Source organism: Mobula birostris, chromosome 7, assembly GCF_030028105.1.
Source record: "Mobula birostris isolate sMobBir1 chromosome 7, sMobBir1.hap1, whole genome shotgun sequence".
Lineage (NCBI taxonomy): Eukaryota > Metazoa > Chordata > Chondrichthyes > Myliobatiformes > Myliobatidae > Mobula > Mobula birostris.
Genome location: NC_092376.1, coordinates 36,253,705 through 36,273,878, shown reverse-complemented (window position 1 = coordinate 36,273,878; position 20,174 = coordinate 36,253,705). Strand labels below are relative to the sequence as shown.

Below are 20,174 nucleotides of genomic sequence, written 5' to 3'. Positions count from 1 at the left end.
GTGTTCCATGTTCTAAAGTCAACAACAGCTTCTTTGAAAATTTTCATTGTTTTATTGAATAATACTGTTTGCAGTATTGCTATTTTTAGGGGGCCAGTTGGGTGCTCCATCTTGTTACTTTTTCACCTTTCGATATACTTCACCAAAAAGATGCTGCATCTTCATCCTCTAAGATTAAGTTACTAGTTATGACTGCAGTGATGATATGCTTTATAAACAAATCAATCTCCCCTCCTCCTCCTCATCATTCTGTTTGTTCATACTTGAAATATGGGTCGCAAGAATCCTTGAAACAGTGTTTCTGTAATGATTATAAGATCATGCCTATTAAATTTTATATATGCAATGAAATCATTTCTTTTATTACCAATAATACATGCATTTAGATGAAGTTCTTTAAATATGCTTTCAGTGGTCCCCAAAATTTTTTACACCGTGGACCAGTTTAATATTGACAATATTCTTGCTGATTGGCTGACGGGGGCGGGGGGGGGGGGGGCGGGTGGGCGGTGTATAGTTGATACACGACCAGAATATGGGTGATAAGTCAACTATAAGTGGCTAGTACACTCACTTTTGTTTCTATAAGGGTTTATCTAATGAATTTAATATTAAACACAGTGCATATTTTCCTCGCATGAATATAGTGATAAGTTAATTATAAGTCAATAGCATCATAACATTTTAAGTAACGTTTGGATATTAAACACACAGCGCACATTTTCCTCGTATGAACATATAAAATCATTGCAGCACACCAATATCGCTGAATCAGTGGGAGCCCTGGGCTTGTTTCCCTGCAACAGGATGGTCCCATCAAGGGGTGATGGGAGACAGATACTCAAAGGGGGTTCCTTATGCCCAGTCTGTTCCACAATTTAGTTTTCATTATATTCATTGTAGAAAACCCTGCTTTGCAGAGATACGTTGTTGGAAATGGAAGCAAAGTTTTCAGTGCTTTCATGGCTATCTCAGGATATTCAGCCATAACTTTGATCCAAAATGCCGGCAGAGATGTTATGTCAAACATACTTTTCAGCCCACTGTCATTTGCAAGCTCGAAGACATGGATGATTCACCGGGGACATTCACAAGTGGGTCATGGACCCATTCCTTTGCACGTCTTGGGTCATTTGTGTTTGGGAATTAATGCTCGAATTCTGTCGACAGCGAAGGTGGGTGATCGTGCACCAGCTGTGAGAAGGACGGTGCAGCCTCAGTCTTTCCCAAAATCCCAGCTAATGTTGGGAACATGTCAAATATGCCCATCCAGTCACCGTCCCCACAGTTCCAGTTTGGCTTTGAAAGCAGACACTTTATCCTGCCAACTTGAAGACAGTTGTCATTCTCCCCTGAAGTGACAAATTGAGTTCATTGAGCAGGTTGAAGATGTCACACAGATAAACGAGTTTTGCTATCCACTCCTCGTCACAGAAGTGTGCTGCTCGTGGTGAATTTTGTCCTGAAAGAAATCTCTGTGGCTGCTCTCTTAACTCAAAAACCCTGGCCAGGGCTCTCCCCCTTGATAGCCACCTGACGTCAGTGTGTAAGAGAACGTGTTTGTGCTCTGCATCCATTTCTTCGCAAAGCTGCTCAAACAGACGTGAGTTAACGGCTTTTGCTTTGATGTGATTGATAACTTCAACAACGTCACTCAACACGCTGTTAAGATCAGGTGACATTTTTCGGCTAGCCAGCATTTCCCTGTGTGTGAGACACAGTGTGTAGACTAGCATTCAATAGCAACCTCTTTGACTCGGGTAGTGAAACCAGACAGCCATCCAGTCATAGCTACAGCCACGTCTGTGCATATTCCAACACAGAATGACCAGTCCAGTTTGCTTGACATGTAGTCATTCAAAGACTTGAATAGTTCTGCCCCAGTTGTGTTAGCTGGCGGCGGCAGTGCACACAACATATCCTCGTGCACATGGTCTTGAAATATATATCACACATAAACCAGCAGTGTTGTCTTGTCGTCGACATTGGTAGACTCGTCGACCTGGATAGCATACCATGGTGACTCGTTAAACCATTCCAACAGCTGTGCTTCGATGTCTTCTGCTATGTCATCGATTCTCCTTGAAACTGTGGTAGCTGAAAGAGAAACCTGTGCTGTCTTGTTAGCTGTAGCTTCTCCCAACAGTTCATGGCATATGTCCTTGGCAGCAGGCAGAATCAATTCTTCACCAACAGTGAAAGGCTTCTTAGCCTTAGCAATACGGCTAGCCACTAAGTACGACACTCTCAGAGCAGCAGCATTTTTGCGGAGGTGGTGGCTCTCAGCACTTGCTTCTGTCCCGCTTGCTCACGTTTTTTTCTGCTCAAAAAACTCAGTGGGTTTGTCTTTAACTGCAGGGTGCTTGGACCCAAGGTGCCAAAGCAGTTTTGAGGGCTTCATTGCCTCATTAGACAGCTTGTCTCCACATATAACACACGGGGCTTAGTCACCGGTCGCAATAAAGCCATATTTTATGTACGACTCATCGTATTTTCTGTTGAAGGAAGCTTTCTTCTTTTTTTTTTTGCAGCCTTGACCTCAGCTGTCTCTGCATTATCATTATCGTTAGGCCTTTTATGTCTCCTACCACCTCTTCCAAAGAAACTCTCAAGCGACATTTTTTACTCATCAAGTAGTTGTAGGTCAATGACCGATTGATGACCTTGCGTGCATTCAAGTTCAACAGTGGGCGTGACAGGGAATGAGGAAAGGTACAGCTGACTCATATCGTTTCATATTGCCAAATCATATCATTTCCTCGCAGCCCGGTAGCACATGCTTTGCAGCCTGGTGGTTGGGGACCACTGCTTTATACTATTTTCCCTATTCTAATCATATTTCCAGGTGCATAGAAACATAGAAACATAGAAAATAGTGGCAGGAGTAGGCCATTCGGCCCTTCGAGCCTGCACCGCCATTCAGTATGATCATGGCTGATCATCCAACTCAGAACCCTGTACCAGCCTTCCCTCCATACCCCCTGATCCCTTTAGCCACAAGGGCCATATCCAGCTCCCTCTTAAATATAGCCAATGAACTGGCCTCAACTGTTTCCTATGGCAGAGAATTCCACAGATTCACCACTCTCTGTGTGAAGAAGTTTTTCCTCATCTCGGTCCTAAAAGGCTTCCCCACTATCCTCAAACTGTGACCCCTCGATCTGGACTTCCCCAACATCGGGAACAATCTTCCTGCATCCAGCCTGTCCAATCCCTTTAGGATTTTATACATTTTAATAAGATCCCCCCTCAATCTTCTAAATTCCAGAGAGTATAACCTTAGTCGATCCAGTCTTTCTGAAAGTCCCGCCATCCTAGGAATCAATCTGATGAACCTTCTTTGTACTCCCTCTATGGCAAGAATGTCTTTCCTCAGATTAGGGGACCAAAACTGCACACAGTACTCCAGGTGTGGTCTCACCAAGGCCTTGTACAACTGCAGTAGTACCTCCCTGCTCCTGTACTCAAATCCTCTTGCTATGAATGCCAGCATACCATTCGCCTTTTTCACCGCCTGCTGTACCTGCATGCCTACTTTCAATGACTGGTGTATAATGACACCCAGGTCACGTTGCACCTCCCCTTTTCCTAATCGGCCACCATTCAGATAATAATCTGTTTTCCTGTTCTTGCCACCAAAGTGGATAACTTCACATTTATCCACATTAAATTGCATCTGCCATGAATTTGCCCACTCACCCAACCTATCCAAGTCACCCTGCATCCTCTTAGCATCCTCCTCACAGCTAACACTGCCGCCCAGCTTCGTGCCATCCGCAAACTTGGAGATGCTGTATTTAATTCCCTCATCTAAGTCATTAATATATATTGTAAACAACTGGGGTCTCAGCACTGAGCCTTGCGATACCCCACTAGTCACTGCCTGCCATTCTGAAAAGGTCCCGTTTATTCCCACTCTTTGCTTCCTGTCTGCAAACCAATTCTCCATCTACATTAATACCTTACCCCCAATACCGTGTTGCTTTAAGTTTGAACACTAATCTCCTGTGTGGGACCTTGTCAAAAGCCTTTGAAAATCCAAATATACTGCATCCACTGGTTCTCCCCTATCCACTCTACCAGTTACTTTCTCAAAAAATTCTATGAGATTCGTCAGACATGATTTTCCTTTCACAAATCCATGCTGACTTTGTCCGATGATTTCACTGCTTTCCAAATGTGCTGTTATCACATCTTTGATAACTGACTCTCTCATTTTCCCCACCACCGATGTCAGGCTAACCGGTCTATAATTCCCCAGTTTCTCTCTCCCTCCTTTTTTAAAAAGTGGGGTTACATTAGCCACCCTCCAAACCTCAGGAACTAGTCCAGAATCTAAAGAGTTTGAAAAATTATCACTAATGCATCCACTATTTCTTGGGTTACTTCCTTAAGCACTCTGGGATGCAGACCATCTGGCCCTAGGGATTTATCTGCCTTTAATCCTTTCAATTTACCTAACACCACTTCCCTACTAACATGTATTTCCCTCAGTTCCTCCATCTCACTAGACCCTCTGTCCCCTACTATTTCCGGAAGATTATTTATGTCCTCCTTAGTGAAGACAGAACCAAAATAGTTATTCAATTGGTCTGCCATGTCCTTGTTCCCCATAATCAGTTCACCCGTTTCTGTCTGTAGGGGACCTACATTTGTCTTAACCAATCTTTTTCTTTTCACATATCTATAAAAGCTTTTACGGTCAATTTTTATGTTCCCTGCCAGTTTTCTCTCATAATCTTTTTTCCCCTTCCTAATTAAGCCCTTTGTCCTCCTCTGCTGGACTCTGAATTTCTCCCTGTCCTCAGCCGCTTTTTCTGGCTAATTTGTATGCTTCTTCTTTGGAATTGATACTATCCCTAATTTCCCTTGTCAGCCATGGGTGCACTACCTTGCCTGATTTATTCTCTTGCCAAACTGGGATGAACAATTGTTGTAGTTCATCCATGCGATCTTTAAATGCTTGTCAGTGCATATCCACCGTCAACCCTTTAAGTATCATTTGCCAGTCTATCTTAGCTAATTCACGTCTCATACCTTCAAAGTTATCCTTCTTTAAGTTCAGAACCTTTGTTTCTGAATTAACTATGTCACTCTCCATCTTAATGAAGAATTCCACCATATTATGGTCACTCTTACCCAAGGGGCCTCTCACGACAAGATTGCTAATTAACCCTTCCTCATTGCTCAATACCCAGTCTAGAATAACCTGCTCTCTAGTTGGTTCCTCGACATGTTGGTTCAGATAACCATCCCGCATACATTCTAAGAAATCCTCTTCCTCAGCATCCTTACCAATTTGGTTCACTCAATCTATATGTAGATTGAAGTCACCCATTATAACTGCTGTTCCTTCATTGCATGCATTTCTAATTTCCTGTTTAATGCCATCCCCAACCTTACTACTACCGTTAGGTGGCCTGTACACAACTCCCACCAGCGTTTTCTGCCCCTTAGTTTTTTTGCAGCTCTACCCGTAATCGATTCCACATCCTCCCGGCTAATGTCCTTCCTTTCTATTGCGTTAATCTCCTCTCTAACCAGCAATGCTACCCCACCTCCTTTTCTTTCATGTCTATCCCTCCTGAATATTGAATATCCCTGAATGTTGAGCTCCCATCTTTGGTCACCCTGGAGCCATGTCTCTGTGATCCCAACTATATCATATTCATTAATAACAATCTGCACTTTTAATTCATCCACCTTGTTACAAATGCTCCTTGCATTGACACACAAAGCCTTCAGACTTGCTTTTACAACACTCCTAGCCCTTATGTTGAAAAGTGGCCCTTCTTGATTTTTGCCCTGGATTTGCCGGCCTGCCACTCTTACTTTTCACCTTACTACTTTTTGCTTCTACCCTCATTTTACACTCCTCTGTCTCTCTGCACTTGTTCCCATCCCCCTGTTGTGAACTAACCTCCTCTCTCCTAGTCTCTTTAATTTGATTCCCACCCCTCAACCATTCTAGTTTAAAGTCACCTTAGTAGCCCTAGCAAATCTCCCCGCCAGGAAATTGGCCCCCCCTAGGATTCAAATGTAACCCATCCTTTTTGTACAGGTCACACCTTTGCCAAAAGAGGTCCCAATGATCCAAAAACTTGAATCCCTGCCCCCTGCTCCAATCCCTCAGCCACGCATTTATCCTCCACCTCATTGCATTCCTACTCTCACTGTCGTGTGGCACAGGCAGTAATCCTGAGATTATTACCTTTGTAGTCCTTTTTCTCAACTCCCTTCCTAACTCCCTGTATTCTCCTTCCAGGACCTCTTCCCTTTTCCTACCTATGTCATTGGTACCCATATGTACCACGACCTCTGGCTCCTCACCCTCCTACTTCAGGATATCTTGGACGCGATCAGAAACATCCCGGACCCTGGCACCAGGGAGGCAAACTACCATCCGGGTCTCTGGATTGTGTCCACAGAATCGCCTATCTGACCCCCTTACTATCGAATCCCCTATTACAACTGGCCTCCTCTTCCTTTCCCTACCCTTCTGAGCTACAGGGCCAGACTCTGTGCTGGAGGCACGGCCACTGTCGCTTCCCCCAAGTAAGCTGTCCCCTCCCCAACAGTACTCAAACAGGAGCATGTTTATGTTTGTATGCTTTGGCTCTCCATTTATCTCTTTAGCCAGATTGTTATTTCTGTAACTTTCTGTGCCATCTGAACCCACCCACCCTCTTTCTACATCTCTTCCCCCCCCCCACCCCCCATTTAGTTTGAAGCCTTAGATACTTAATGTGTTAAGATACTGGTCTCAACACAATTCAAGTGAAGCCTATCCTAGACCTCTTTACCCAGTACTGGTGCCAGAGCCCCTGAATTGAAATCAGTTTCTTCCTTACCTCATGGTCTCCAGCAGGTCAAACTTGTAAAAAGAACACAGTACTTTATCTGCTCTTTTACCTATTTTACTTAGTAATTAAGATCACAACTCAAAAATTTACGTTTATACTTTTGCTTAGCTAATAAATCAGTTTTAAGAAACTAATCTTAGTTGCACTGTTCTGATTTGCCATTTTGAGTGTCCCTTATAAGATACAGGAAAAATATCACTAGATTTTTATTTCCTGTTTTTCACACTTCTGAATTGGTTTGGTCCTATTGATGCTTTTATATATAATTCACAACAATTAGCAGATTCTGATTTCTGCACTCTGAAATTTATTCTTTGTTTGCATAATGGGAAAACTAATTTTAATAGTCCTGGCAACACACATCAAAGTTGCTGGTGAACGCAGCAGGCCAGGCAGCATCTGTAGGAAGAGGTGCAGTAGACGTTTCAGGCCGAGACCCTTCGTCAGGACTCGGCCTGAAACGTCGACTGCACCTCTTCCTACAGATGCTGCCTGGCCTGCTGCGTTCACCAGCAACTCTGATGTGTGTTGCTTGAATTTCCAGCATCTGCAGAATTCCTGTTGTTTGCGTTTAATAGTCCTGGCCTCAGCTGACAGTAATTATGAGATAATTAGTTCTAGATGATTATGAAGTTAACTGAGAAACTGCATCTGGTCTTGTTTAATCACAGGAGCTGTAACTTAAAGATTCCTTCAAAGCTGCTTGAGATTCTCTGTGCTGAACTTAACTGAATTTTAAAATGACCTTGCATTTAATATCACTTCTCATACTTTGCTAAGTTCTGATGCTGTACTGTTGAAATGCAGTTAGGTGATATGTCCACACTCAGGTATCATCATCTAGCCTAGTAACTTAACCACAATACTGTCAGGTTTAAATGCTCCCTTTCTCCTGAATGTGCCAGATTAAACATTTTTTTAGCCATTTTAGTGCCAAATATGTGGACAATTGTGCAAGTTCATTCTCCCACAGTTAATTAATTACTAGACAACGGGGTGACCCGTTGGGGCGCCCTTTGAGAGAAGGGTAGTGTTGTCTGATGTGACCAGAATAAACATTAAATTTTCCTGAATGCTATTGGTATCGCTTTGCTTTGGAAACTGAAGTAGAAAACCTCAGTTTATTAAAGAAGAACGACGCATAGCAAAGCAAATATAGCTACTCCTCGTTTAATGAAGGACACTTTTGATGGCATCATTTCTGGTTTATCTGCCACTCTCGTGCCTCTCATTGTCATTCTAGAGATGTGCAGCCCTTTCATCCCCCCATCTCTTCAGCTCTTCTGCTGTTTGTTGTTTGTCTCTGATCCTGGAGAACGTGCATGCCTCTCCTCCTCTGTCTCTCCTTCTCTCATCTTTTTTCATCCTGACTCTTTGATCCTGGAGTCTTGCGCCCCTGGCCTCATCCAATTCTTGTTCTCTCCCTCTCCTTGCTGCTTCCCGACGACGTTTGGCATCATCTCTTGACCATAATGTCCCCCTTCCCTTTCCATGCGGCGTAATTAGGCTGACCATTTTTTTTTAGCCTAATGCTGGATAGAAGATACGAAGCACTAACACCAAAGGATGCTGATTATTCTTGATGATGTGGTTGGAGCTCTCCTAAATGGACGTGATATAGTCACCGCAGTCCTTTGACTGCAGCAAAGAGTTTTATGGGTGTCTCGAAGTACGTCATTAACTATCTCTTATTGATGGGTGGCAGTTAGATCTGTCCCAATCCTGCACATGCTGATGGTGATTAGCAGAATGTGACCCCTCAAAATAGAGCTGCCTTGCCCTTTTGCTCCGGTAGGTGTTGCTGCTGAGGCTGGCTGTGCGCATGCGTCAGGCTGTCACGTCCCGATTTCCATGATGGCCAATCGGGTCTCGGATGAAAGCCAGCCTGTTGATTTTTGCCAAATGAGCAATTTTATACGAATATATAATCCTGAACTTTGCCCGCATTCTGTAAGTTAGCACATTTTAATTTGATTTAGCCAAATAAAATGCCACTGTAATGCACCGTTTGTGCTAATTGGAGGTCACAAACAGACAGACAGAACATGAGAGTTTTAGTAGTATATAGGTGGTCCCTTACTGATACAGTTTACAACAACATTTGTGGAAGGTCAGAGTATTTCTGACAACAAATCAGTGCAAAATATAAAAACAGCACATGCTGGGAATATAAAATAGAAACAGAAAATGTAAAAAAAATACTCAGCAGTTGAGGCCCTATTTGTGGAGAAAGAATTTTAAGTTAACATTTCAAGTTTGGAGATCTTACCGAAGGTTGAAGGGTCTTTGGCCTGTAATGTTAACTGTTGCTCTTACAGATGTGGCCTGACCTACTGAATATTTCCAGCTTTTTGTATTTTTATTACTGAGAGCATCATTAACTTTACATTAAGGCTGATTAAGGTGCTGTCGGATTGCTTCCATAATATAATGGTGAGAATTCTCACAACTATTCTCTTCTTTGATTTCAGAACATCCTTACCAAAAATTTAGATCCTTAGAAATTGTATGAAGTTTTATTCAGTAATATGAAGGTTTAAGGTCCATGACTTTCAATTTTGTTTTTATATAGATTTTAACTGAACAGGTGTGCACTCAAGTTGTTCACAAGCCTCATCTGGAACCAGACTCAACTGTAAAAATTCAAAATCCAAGTAAGTCTGCATGTTTCTTTTCATTAGTGAGTATAATCTGTTGTAGGATCCCTTGTCCAGCTATGAAGTGGCTTTGATAGAGACTTGGAAGGGAGCTACGAAATTGGTTAAAGTGGGAGACCTCTAAGGAGGTAATATCTCAAATTGCAAGATGTGGGAGATCAGGAAGAAGTTAAGTATCCTTGATGGCTATGTGTGCAGCTAGAAGTGTATTCAACTGCAGCTTCTGTCGGACTGCATGGATCAGTTGAAGTGGCAGTTAGACTCACTGAGGAGTGTTTGGAAAACTGGAAATGTTATAGGTAGGAGCTTCAGGTAGGAGTTGGAGCAGCAAGTAGTTGCGTAAGAGACCCCTGTGGCTATTCCCCTCTCAGACAAATTATACTGCTTTGCATATTGTTGGGGAGGTATGGTCTCTTAGGAGAATGCAACAGCATTCAGTGGCACCATGACTAGCTCTTGTACGGCAGGGAAGGTTGAAGAGTAAGCAAGAGGTAGTGATAAGAGACTCTATCACCAGGAGCATAGAGGAACTTAGCTATGGCCGTGCCTAAAACTCCAGCTTGATCTGTTGTTTCCTTGGTGCCAGAGTCAAGGATGTCTGACCAGACATATGTTATTAGAAAGAGGAAGATGAGCCGTCAGAGGATGTAATCCATATTTGGTACAATTGGAAGGAAGAGGGATGAGGTTCTGCAAAGGGAATTTAGTGAGTTAGGTAGAAAGTAACAAATCAGAACCTGTGCAAAGTGCTAGCAAGGCAAGAGATAGGAAGGTAGTACAGTTGAATACATGGCGAAAGAGATAGTGTAGGAGATGGAAGCAGCTGGAGGTTGTCATTAGTACCAATATGCACCACAGTGATAGGAAAAGGGAGGAGGTCCTGAATATAGGGAGTTAGAGAGAAAACTGAAAAGCAGGACCCCCGGGGTAGTAATCCCTGGTTTTCTGCCTGCCACATGCCAGTGAGGTTAAGAATAGAATGATTTGGTAGATGAATGCGTGGCTGAAGAATGGGTACAGGGGCAGGGTTTCAGATTTCTGGATCATTGGAAACTCTTTTGAGGAAGGTATGACCTGTGCAGAAAGGATGGGTTACAGCTGAAGGCGAGGGGGACCAATATCCTAGCAGGCAGACTTGCTAGAGCTGTTGAGGAGGGTTTAAACTAATTTGGCATGGGGATGGAAACCAGAGTGATAGGGCTGAGGATGGGGTAGTTGGTATACATTAGAATCAGTATGTAGTGAGACTGTGAGGAAAGACAGATGATAGGGAAAAGTTACTGTTAGTGGGATGAGTTACAGTGTAACGGGGACCAAAATTAAAAAGGGTGACGGATACGGGACTGAAAGTGTTATATTTGAATGCACGCAGTATATGAAATAAGATAGATGATCGTGCAGCAGTTAGGGATTGGCGGGTATGATGTTGTGGGCATCTCTGTGTTGTGGCTAAAAGAAGATACACGTTGTATCAAAAGGAAAGGCAGACTGGCAGAGAGGGTGGGATGACTCTGTAGGTAAAAAATTAAATCAAACCCTTAAAAAGAGATGTAGAATCCTTGTGAGTAGAGTTAAGAAACTGCAAGGGTAGAAAGATTGAGAAAATCAGGTTGTTGCTGGATCCTAAGAGACGGGATTTGTAGAATGCCTATGAGATGGCATTTTAGAGCAGCTTATGGTTGAGCCTATTAGGGAACAGCAGTTCTGGATTGGGTATTATTTAGTGACCCAAATTGGATTAGGGAACTTAAGGTCCAGAAACCCTTAAAAAGTATTGATTATAATATCAGAATCAGGTTTATTATCACCGGCATGTGACGTGAAATTTGTTAAACTAGCAGCAGCAGTTCAGTAATCTCGCAGAGAGAGAGAAGAAAAATAAATAAACAAGTAAATCAATTATGTATATTGAATAGATTGTAGCGATGTGCTACACACAGAGCTGGAAATAACAACACGCAGTCTGTAAGTTGCACTCGAAACTAGTTGATTCAAACTTCGCGGCACTGGCTTCTACGCAGTTCTGTTCCCGCCCTCTCCGGGCGGAAATGACGTCAGAGGTGTATTACAAAAGTCTCTTCCTGCGCGCGGGCTTTCTCCCCTTGCTGGTGAAGAAGAAGGCCCAGTGCCATTTTGGGGCTGGCCTCTCTGCCGCCACGCACGTCATTTTGTGAGCTGGTTCGCCTGCGTAGAAAGTGGGCCGCCACAAGATTATTAAAAAATGTGCAAAAACAGAAATACTATATATTAAAAAAAAGTGAGGTTAATGTCCAAAGCTTCAAAGTCCATTTATGAATCGGATGGCAGAGGGGAAGAAGCTGTTCCTGGATCGCTGAGTGTGTGCCTTCAGGCTTCTGTATCTCCTACCTGATGGCAACAGTGAGAAAAGAGCATGCCTTGGGTGCTGGAGGTCTTTAATAATGGATGCTGCCTTTCTGAGATATCGCTGCCTAAAGATGTCCTGGGTACTTTGTCGGCTAGTGCCCAAGATAGAGCTGACTAGATTTACAACCTTCTGCAGCTTCTTTCGGTCCTGTGCAGTAGCCCCTCCATACCTGACAGTGACGCAGCCTGTCAGAATGCTCTCCACGGCACAACTATGGAATATGATAGAATACACCCTGCAGTTAGAGAAGAGAAGCTAAAACCAGATGTATCAGTATTGCAGTGGAGTAAAGGGAATTACAGAGGCATGAGAGAGGAGCTGGCCGAAGTTGATTGGAAGTGGGCACTACTAGGGATAATGGCAGAACAGCAATGGCTGGTGTTTCTGGGGGAAATTTGGAAGGCGCAGGAAAGATACATCTGAAAGATGATGTATTCAAAAGGGAGGATGACTGTGGCTGACAAGGGAAGTTAATGACAGCATAAAAGCAAAAAAGAGAGCATAAAAGTGAAAAAAGCAGAGGATTGTCAAGCTTTTAAAAACCAGCAGAAGGTAACGAAAAATGCCATGATGGAAGAAAATATGAAATAGGAAGGTAAGCTAGCCAATAATATAAAAGACAAAAAAAAAGATTTTTCAAATACATAGAGTATACGAGAGATGAGATTGGATATTGGACTGCTGGAAAATGGTGCTGCAGCGGTAGTAATGGGGGACATGCACTGAATAAGTATTTTGCGTCAGACTTCACTGTGTAAGACACCAGCAGAATGCCAGAAATGCGAGAGTATCGGGGGTAGAAGTGACTGACTTGCAATTACTAAGGAGAAAGTGCTTCTGAAGTTGAAATGTCTGAAGGTAGGTAAGTCATCTGGACCAGTTGGACTACACCTCAGGGTTCTGAAAGAGGCAGCTGAAGTGATTGTGTTAGTATGGAGGCATTAGTATTGATCTTTAAAGAATCATTAGATTCTGAATGGTTCCTGAGGACTGGAAAATTGCTAATGTCACCCCATTCTTTAAGAAGGGAGGGAGCAGAAGAAAAGAAATTATAGGCTAGTTAGCCTGACTTCAGTGGTTGGAAAGGTGTTAGTCTGTTATGAAAGGTGAGCTTTGAGGCACATGCCAAAATAGGCCAAAATCAGCATGGCTTTCTAAAAGAGAATACTTGCCTGACAAGTCTGTTGGAATTCTTTAAGGAAGTAACAGACAGGATAGACAAAGTAGAGCCAGGTGGATGTTGTTTATTTGGTTTTTCTGAAGGCTGTTGACAAGATACAGCACCTGAGGCTGTTTAAAGATAAGAGCCCACGGTATTACAAGGAAGATACTAGCATGGATAAAAGATTGGTTGACTGGCAGGAGGCAAAGTGTGGGTATTACAGGACCTTTTCCAGTTGGCTGCCAGTGACTAGCACAGTACTGTACTGCAGGGGTCGGTATTAGGACCACTTCTTTTCACGGATAAAGGGAATTGATAGCTTTGTGGCCAAGTTTGCAGATGATACAAAGGTATGTGGAGGGGCAGGTAGTGTTGAGGAAGCAGGATGTCAACAGAAGAACTTTGACAGATTGAGGGAATGGGCAATAAAGTGGCAGATGGAGTATAGTGTAGGGAAGTGCATGGTCATGCTGAAGGAATAAAGGCATATACTATTTTCTTAAGAGGGAGAAAATGCAAAAATCAGAGGTGCAAAGTGACTTGGGAGTCCTCATGCGGAGTTCTCTGAAGGTTAAGTTGCAGGTTCATTCGGTGGTAAGGAAGGCAAATGCAATGTTAGCATTAATTTTGAGAGGACTAGAATACAAAAGCAAAGATGTAAGGGTCACTTAATAAGGTATTGGTCAGACTACATTTGGAGTATTGTGGGCAGTTTTGTGCTCCTTATCTAAGAAAATACATGCTGGAGAGGGTCCAGAGGAAGTTCACGAGAATGATCCCAGAAATGAAAAGGTTAATGTATGAGGAGCATTTGATGGCTCTGGGCTTGCACTCATTGGAGATTAGAAGAATGAAGGAGGATCTCATTGAAACCTAAGTCCTAGATCAAGTCCTAGACTAGAGGGCACAGCCTCAGAATTGAGGGACATGCATTTAGAGCAGAGATGAGGAAACACTTCTTGAGCCAGAGAGTGGTGAATCTGTGGAATTCATTGTCACAGGTGGTTGTGTATTTCAAGTCATTTGATGTAGTGTATTCAAGGTGGAGGTTGATAGATTCTTGATTAATCAGGGCATCAAAGATTTTGTGGAAAAGGTGGGAAAATGGGGTTGAGAAGGGTAATAAATCAGCCAAGATGGAATGGCAGAGCAGACTCAGTAGGCCGAATGCCTAATTTTGCTTCTATGTTTTATGGTCTTCAGGTATCACAATCATTGGGCTCACTTCCAGGGCAGGTGAGACCTTTATAAGAAGGGTGGGTTACACCTCAGTTGATGGGGCAGGGAGTTCCCTTGCAGGGGTGTTTGCTCGTGGTACTCAGAAGATTTAAACCAGCATATAGCAGGAGTTGGAAGCCAGAGCAGTGAATCAGCTGAGGAGAGAGTAGAGGTTAAAACAAGTAAATCTGACGGGAAGATCAGGCAGGGCCAGATTATAAAATGTGGAGGAATAAACAGTCTTGAGTACGTTTATTTCAGTGCAAGGAATATAACAAATAAAGCAGATGAAGTGTGAATCTGGCTTCGTATTTGGAACTACAGTGATATATACATTACAGAAAATGGGTTGAGAGAAGGGCAGACTGGCAGTGTTCTAGGATTTAGATGTTTCGGGTGTGATAAAGAGGGGTTGTAAAATATGTGGGAGAATTATATCATGGATGTCTTTGAGGGTTCATCCAGTGATGTTTTTTACAAAAGAAAGTATGGTGTGTTGGCATTCATCAACTGTGGGATTGAGTTCAAAGCCATGAGGTAATGTTACAGCTATATAAGACCTTGGTCAGACCCCACTTGGAGTACTGTGTTCAGTTCTGATCACCTCACTACAGGAAGGATGTGGATACTGTAGAGAGAGGCAGTGGAGATTTACAAGGATGTTGCCTGCATTGGAGGGCGTACATTATGAGAATAGGTTGAGTGAACTGGCCTTTTCTCCTTGGAATGATGGAGGATGAGAGGTGACCTGATAGAGGTATATAAGATAATGAGGGATAATGATTGTGTGGATAGCTAGAGGCTTTTTCCCAGGACTGAAATGGCAAATAGGAGGGTACATAGTTTCAAGGTGATTGGAAATAGATAACGAGGGGATTTCAGTGGTTAGTTTTTCACAGAGAGTGGTAGGTGCATGGAATGCACTGCTAGCGGTGGTGGTAGAAACAGATACAATAGGGTCTTTTAAGAGCCTCTTAGACAGCTACATGGAGCTTAGAAAAATAGAGGGCTATGTGCTAGGGAAATTCTAAGCAGTGTCTAGAATAAGTTACATGGTCAGCACAATATTGTGGGCTGAAGGGCCTGTAATATGCTGTAGATTTCAATGTTCTATATTCCTGAGCTCTACTCATATAGCATAGAATAAGGAAGATACAGATGGGATTATACTAAAGCTTTTCTGATAGCCTGCAGTAAACAGAGAAGAAGATATGTAGGCAGATCAAGGAAAGATGCGAAAACAACATTGTTGTAGTGAATGATTTTAACATCCCCTATATTGACTGGAATTCTCTAAGCGCCAGACGTATAGATGGGGCAAAATATGTTCAGTTCACTCAGCAGGATTTCTTGAAACCATATGTAGGTGGTCCAACCAAGGAAGGGGCAATGTTAGATATTATATTTTGAAATGAGCCTGGCCAGGTAATCAAAATTTCAGTAAGGAGACACTTTGTGAAGAATGTTACTAATTCCTTAAGTTTTATGGTAATGAATCAGGTTCTTGGGTGAATGTGTTAAATTGAGGGAAGGCTAATTACAATAATATTAGGTAGGAGCTAGGAAAATTTGAGTGTTTGGTGATAAATCCACATCTGACCTGGGAGCCTTTTAAACACCAACTGGTTAGAGTTCAGACCAATATGTTCCCGTGAGATTTAATGTTAAAAATGATCAGGTTCAAGAACTTTGGATGACATGTACTCAAAAATAAAAATAAAAGTATTTGTCCAATACTTTCATCAATCCTTGTCCATTCATCCCTACCCCCATCTCCCACCTGGCACTTATCCCTGCAATTGGAAGAAGTGCTACACCTGCCCATTTACTTCCTCCCACACCTCCATTCAGGGCCCAATACCGTCCTTCCAGGTGAAGCAACCCTTCATCAGCAAATCTATTGGGGTCATGTATTGTATCCGGTGCTCCCAAATCGTCCTCCCAAAGAGATCCACTGTAGACTGGGGTACTGCTTTGTTGTCCATCTTCGCTCCATCCGCACAATGGCAGGATTTCCTAGTGGCTAAACATTTTGGTTCCAATCCCCATTCCCTTTCCAACATTTCAGTGTATGGCCTCCACTACTGCCACAATGAGATCACTCTTAGGTTAGGGGAGCAATATCTCATATTCTGTCTGGATAGCCTCCAACTTGAACTTAGCATGAACATCAACTTCTCCAACCTCCAATAACTTTCTCTCCTGCCCCTTCCCTCTTCTTTAATTTCCCACTTTGGCACCCTGTTACCTTTTCCCCTCATATGCCTATCACCTTCCCTGGTCCCTCTCTTCATTTTCTTTCTTCCATGGTCCATTCTCCTTTCCCATCAGATTTCTTCTTTTCCAGTCCTTTACCTTTTCCATCTACTACCTCCTAGCTTCTTGCCTTATCCCCCTCCCTCCACCTGTCTTGAACTATCACCTTTTGGTACTCTCTACCCCCCACCCCTCATCTCCCCACCTTATTCTGGTTTCTTTCCCCTTCTCTTTCTAGTTCTGGTGAGGGTCTCCACCCGAAACATCGATTGCTTATTCATTTCCATTGATATTGCCCGAGCTGATGAGTTCCTCCAGCATTTTCTGCATTTTGCTCTAGATTTCCAGCATCTGCAGAATCTCTAGTGTTTAAAAAATAGATATATGAAGTTTAGGAGGCAGTTATCAGACAAGGCCCTTGACAAATATAAAGGAAGCAAGAAAGAATGTAAACAAGGAATTAGGAGGGCTAAAGGATCTATAAAATGTCCTTTGCAGGGTGGATTAAGGAGAATCGCATGGCATTTTATATTTGTTTTAGAAATAGCCATGTCACAAGGGGAAGGTTAAGTCCACTCAAGGATATTAAGACAGTGGTGTTGCGTGTCTTGAAAAACATTAACGTAGAACATGTACAGTACAGCAGTGGATATGGCCCTTCAGCACCAATGTTGTGCTGAATTAATTAATTCATATTAAATTAATACTCAAATGCCCAATTAAACCAATCCCTTCTGCCTACCAGTTCCCTCTGCCCATAAAGTGTCTGTAAGGACAGATTTTGACATTTAAATCAAGGGTCTTTTAGAAGTCAGGAATGAGGCATAAAATTTGTTGCTTCAGGATCATTTTACTTAAGAGTGATGGAACAAAGGGGAGATGAAACAAACAGAGGCAGAAGTTTTCTACTTGAAGAAAGGAAACTAAAGAAAAGATGGTGCCTAGCACAAAACTACTTTTATACCGTAGAGTTAAGAAAAAATCCATACATAAGAAACAGCCAATTAGAAAATACTTACTCAATACTGCAGTAAAAAGTTAACCAATGAGAAAAGCATTTAACACTTAATGCAGTACAAAGCTCTGCAGAATTACACTTTGTATAATCACTAGAGGCATACTAAACTGTTATGCACACTGCAGCCGCTAGGAATTGTATTATATATAAGTAATCATAAAAAAGTAATCATACAAGCAGATCATTTATTGTTAAACTACAAAGAAAAATCAATTAAACAGTTGGATCCAAAAATATCCTTCCATTTCTTGCACATTGATGTGCATATCTCAGAGCCTCTTGAATATCTCTGTTGTATTTGCCTCCACCACAACTCCAGGCAGTGCATTCCAGGCATCCAAAATGCTCTTTCAAAAAACGTTGCTTGCACAAATATTTTGAACTTCTCGCAAGTTAAATGCATGCTCTTTAGTATTAGACATTTCAATACTGGGAAAAAGATGCTGGTTGTCCATCTATGCCTGTCATAATCTTGGAAGTATCTGTCAGTTATCTCCCTTGCCTCCGCTGCTCCAGAGAAAACAACCCCAGTTTGTGCAACCTCCTCTTGTACAGGCAACATCCTTGTAAAAGTCTTCTTCACTGTCTCCAAAGCCTCATCATCTTTCCTGTAATGAGGCGAGTAGAACTGTATGTAATATTCCAGATGTGACATAACTAGAGTTTTATAAAATTGCAGCCTAATTTCCTGACTCTTGAAGTGAATTCCTAGATTAATAAAGGCAAGCATGCCATATGTTGCCTTCAGCGCCCCATCAATCTGCACAGCTGCTTCCAGGGAACTGTGAAGTTGGACCCCAAGATGCTTCTGCTCATAAACACTGTTAAGGAAGGGTCTTAGCATTGGGAGATTAAAAGTAAAGACACATTTAATATTAATGGTTTTGCAATTAACAATGTACTGTCTCTTTACATGTGATATCACAAGATGCAACACTTCATATTTGGCCCAGTTAAACTCCATCTGTCATATCTGCAACTGATCTATATCCTGCTGTATTCTTTGGCAGACTTCTACTTTTCAACACCACCACCAATCTCTGTATAATAAAGTGAAATTGAGGAATGAATGCAAGTTTTCAGAATCCAGTTAATCAGTGATGACAGTATCATCTGCAAACTTAGAGCTATATATTTTCATTCAGGTTATTTAAGCATATCAAAAAATTTCAAGGTAACAGTATAGATCCCTGCGGAAAACCACTAGACACAGACCTGCAGCCAGAATAAGTTCCATTGGCACCATCCTCTGTTGTCTATGATCAAATTAATTCTGAATCAAACAACCGATATCCTGTTGATTCTGTGCACCTTAATCTTCTGGATGAGCCTCCAATCAGAGACCTTGTCAAATGCTTACTAAAATACGTGCAGACAAAATCCACACTTCTGCCTTCACCATCCTCATCAATTCTCAAAAAACTCCATCAAGTTGGGTCTTGTATCACAAATTTGACTTTTTTGAGAAAGTGAGGAAGGTGATTGGTGAGAGGGGGAATGGTAGCTGTTGTCAATGTGGACTTTATAAAGCATTTGACCTGATCCCTAATGGTAGCCTAATCCATAAGATTAAGTCACATGGTATCAACAGTAAGTTGTTAAGTTGGATACAAAATTGGCATAGTCATAGGTGACAGAATAGTGATAGGAGGTAATTTACTGACCTGAGTTCTATGATCAGTGCTGCTCTAAGAGGATCGATATTGGGAATTTATTCGTTTGAAATATATTGTATATAAATGATTTGGATGAAAATCTGATTAGTAAGGTTGCAGATGACACAAGAAATTTGTGGTGTTGTGGTTAGTGAGGAAAGTTGCAAAATAATACAGCACAACACAGAACATTTGGAAACTTGGAAGAGAAATGGCAGATGGAGTTTAATCTGAACAATCATGAGGTGTTGTATTTTGGGAGGTCACGTGCAAGAGGAATTGATACAGCAAATGGAAAAATGTACAGAGAGACTGCAAGTCCATTGCACCATAAGAGTGGCTGCACAGGAGGATAGGGTGGTAAAGAAGGTGTATGATATGTTTGTCTTCATCAGTCGGGGTGTTGGGCATAAAATTTGGCAAGTCGTGTTGAGTCTGTATAAAACTTCGGCAATGCCATATTGTCCAGTTCTGGTTGCCACACTATAGGAAAGATGTGGATTCTTTGGAGAGGGTGCAGAAGTGGTTCACCAGGATGATTTCTTAGAGTGGAAGTCCTGGTGAAATTGTAAAATGTTTTCCTTTGCTGCAGCAAATTTATGGTAGCAAACTAGTCATAGTCATACTTTATTGATCCGGGGGGAAATTGGTTTTCGTTACAGTTGCTCCATAAATAATAAATAGTAATAGAACCATAAATAGTTAAATAGTAATATGTAAATTATGCCAGTAAATTATGAAATAAGTCCAGGACCAGCCTATTGGCTCAGGGTGTTTGACCCTCCAAGGGAAGAGTTGTAAAGTTTGATGGCCACAGGCAGGAATGACTTCCTATGACGCTCAGTGCTGCATCTCGGTGGAATGAGTCTCTGGCTGAATGTACTCCTGTGGCCACCCGGTACATTATGTAGTGGACGGGAGACATTGACCAAGATGACATGCAACTTAGACAGCATCCT

At 42.2% G+C, this 20,174-nt stretch overlaps 1 protein-coding gene across 9 annotated transcripts in view; it reads left to right on the top strand.

The window, feature by feature from the left end:
* The window catches only part of nbeaa (neurobeachin a), a 908,137-nt gene that overhangs the window by 324,147 nt on the left and 563,816 nt on the right, over nt 1-20,174 (top strand). For all 9 annotated transcript variants that reach the window (XM_072262897.1, XM_072262901.1, XM_072262905.1 and 6 more), the window contains one exon: nt 9,436-9,517. In XM_072262897.1, the coding sequence (XP_072118998.1) occupies nt 9,436-9,517 (82 nt within the window). The remainder of the gene's footprint in view (nt 1-9,435; nt 9,518-20,174) is intronic.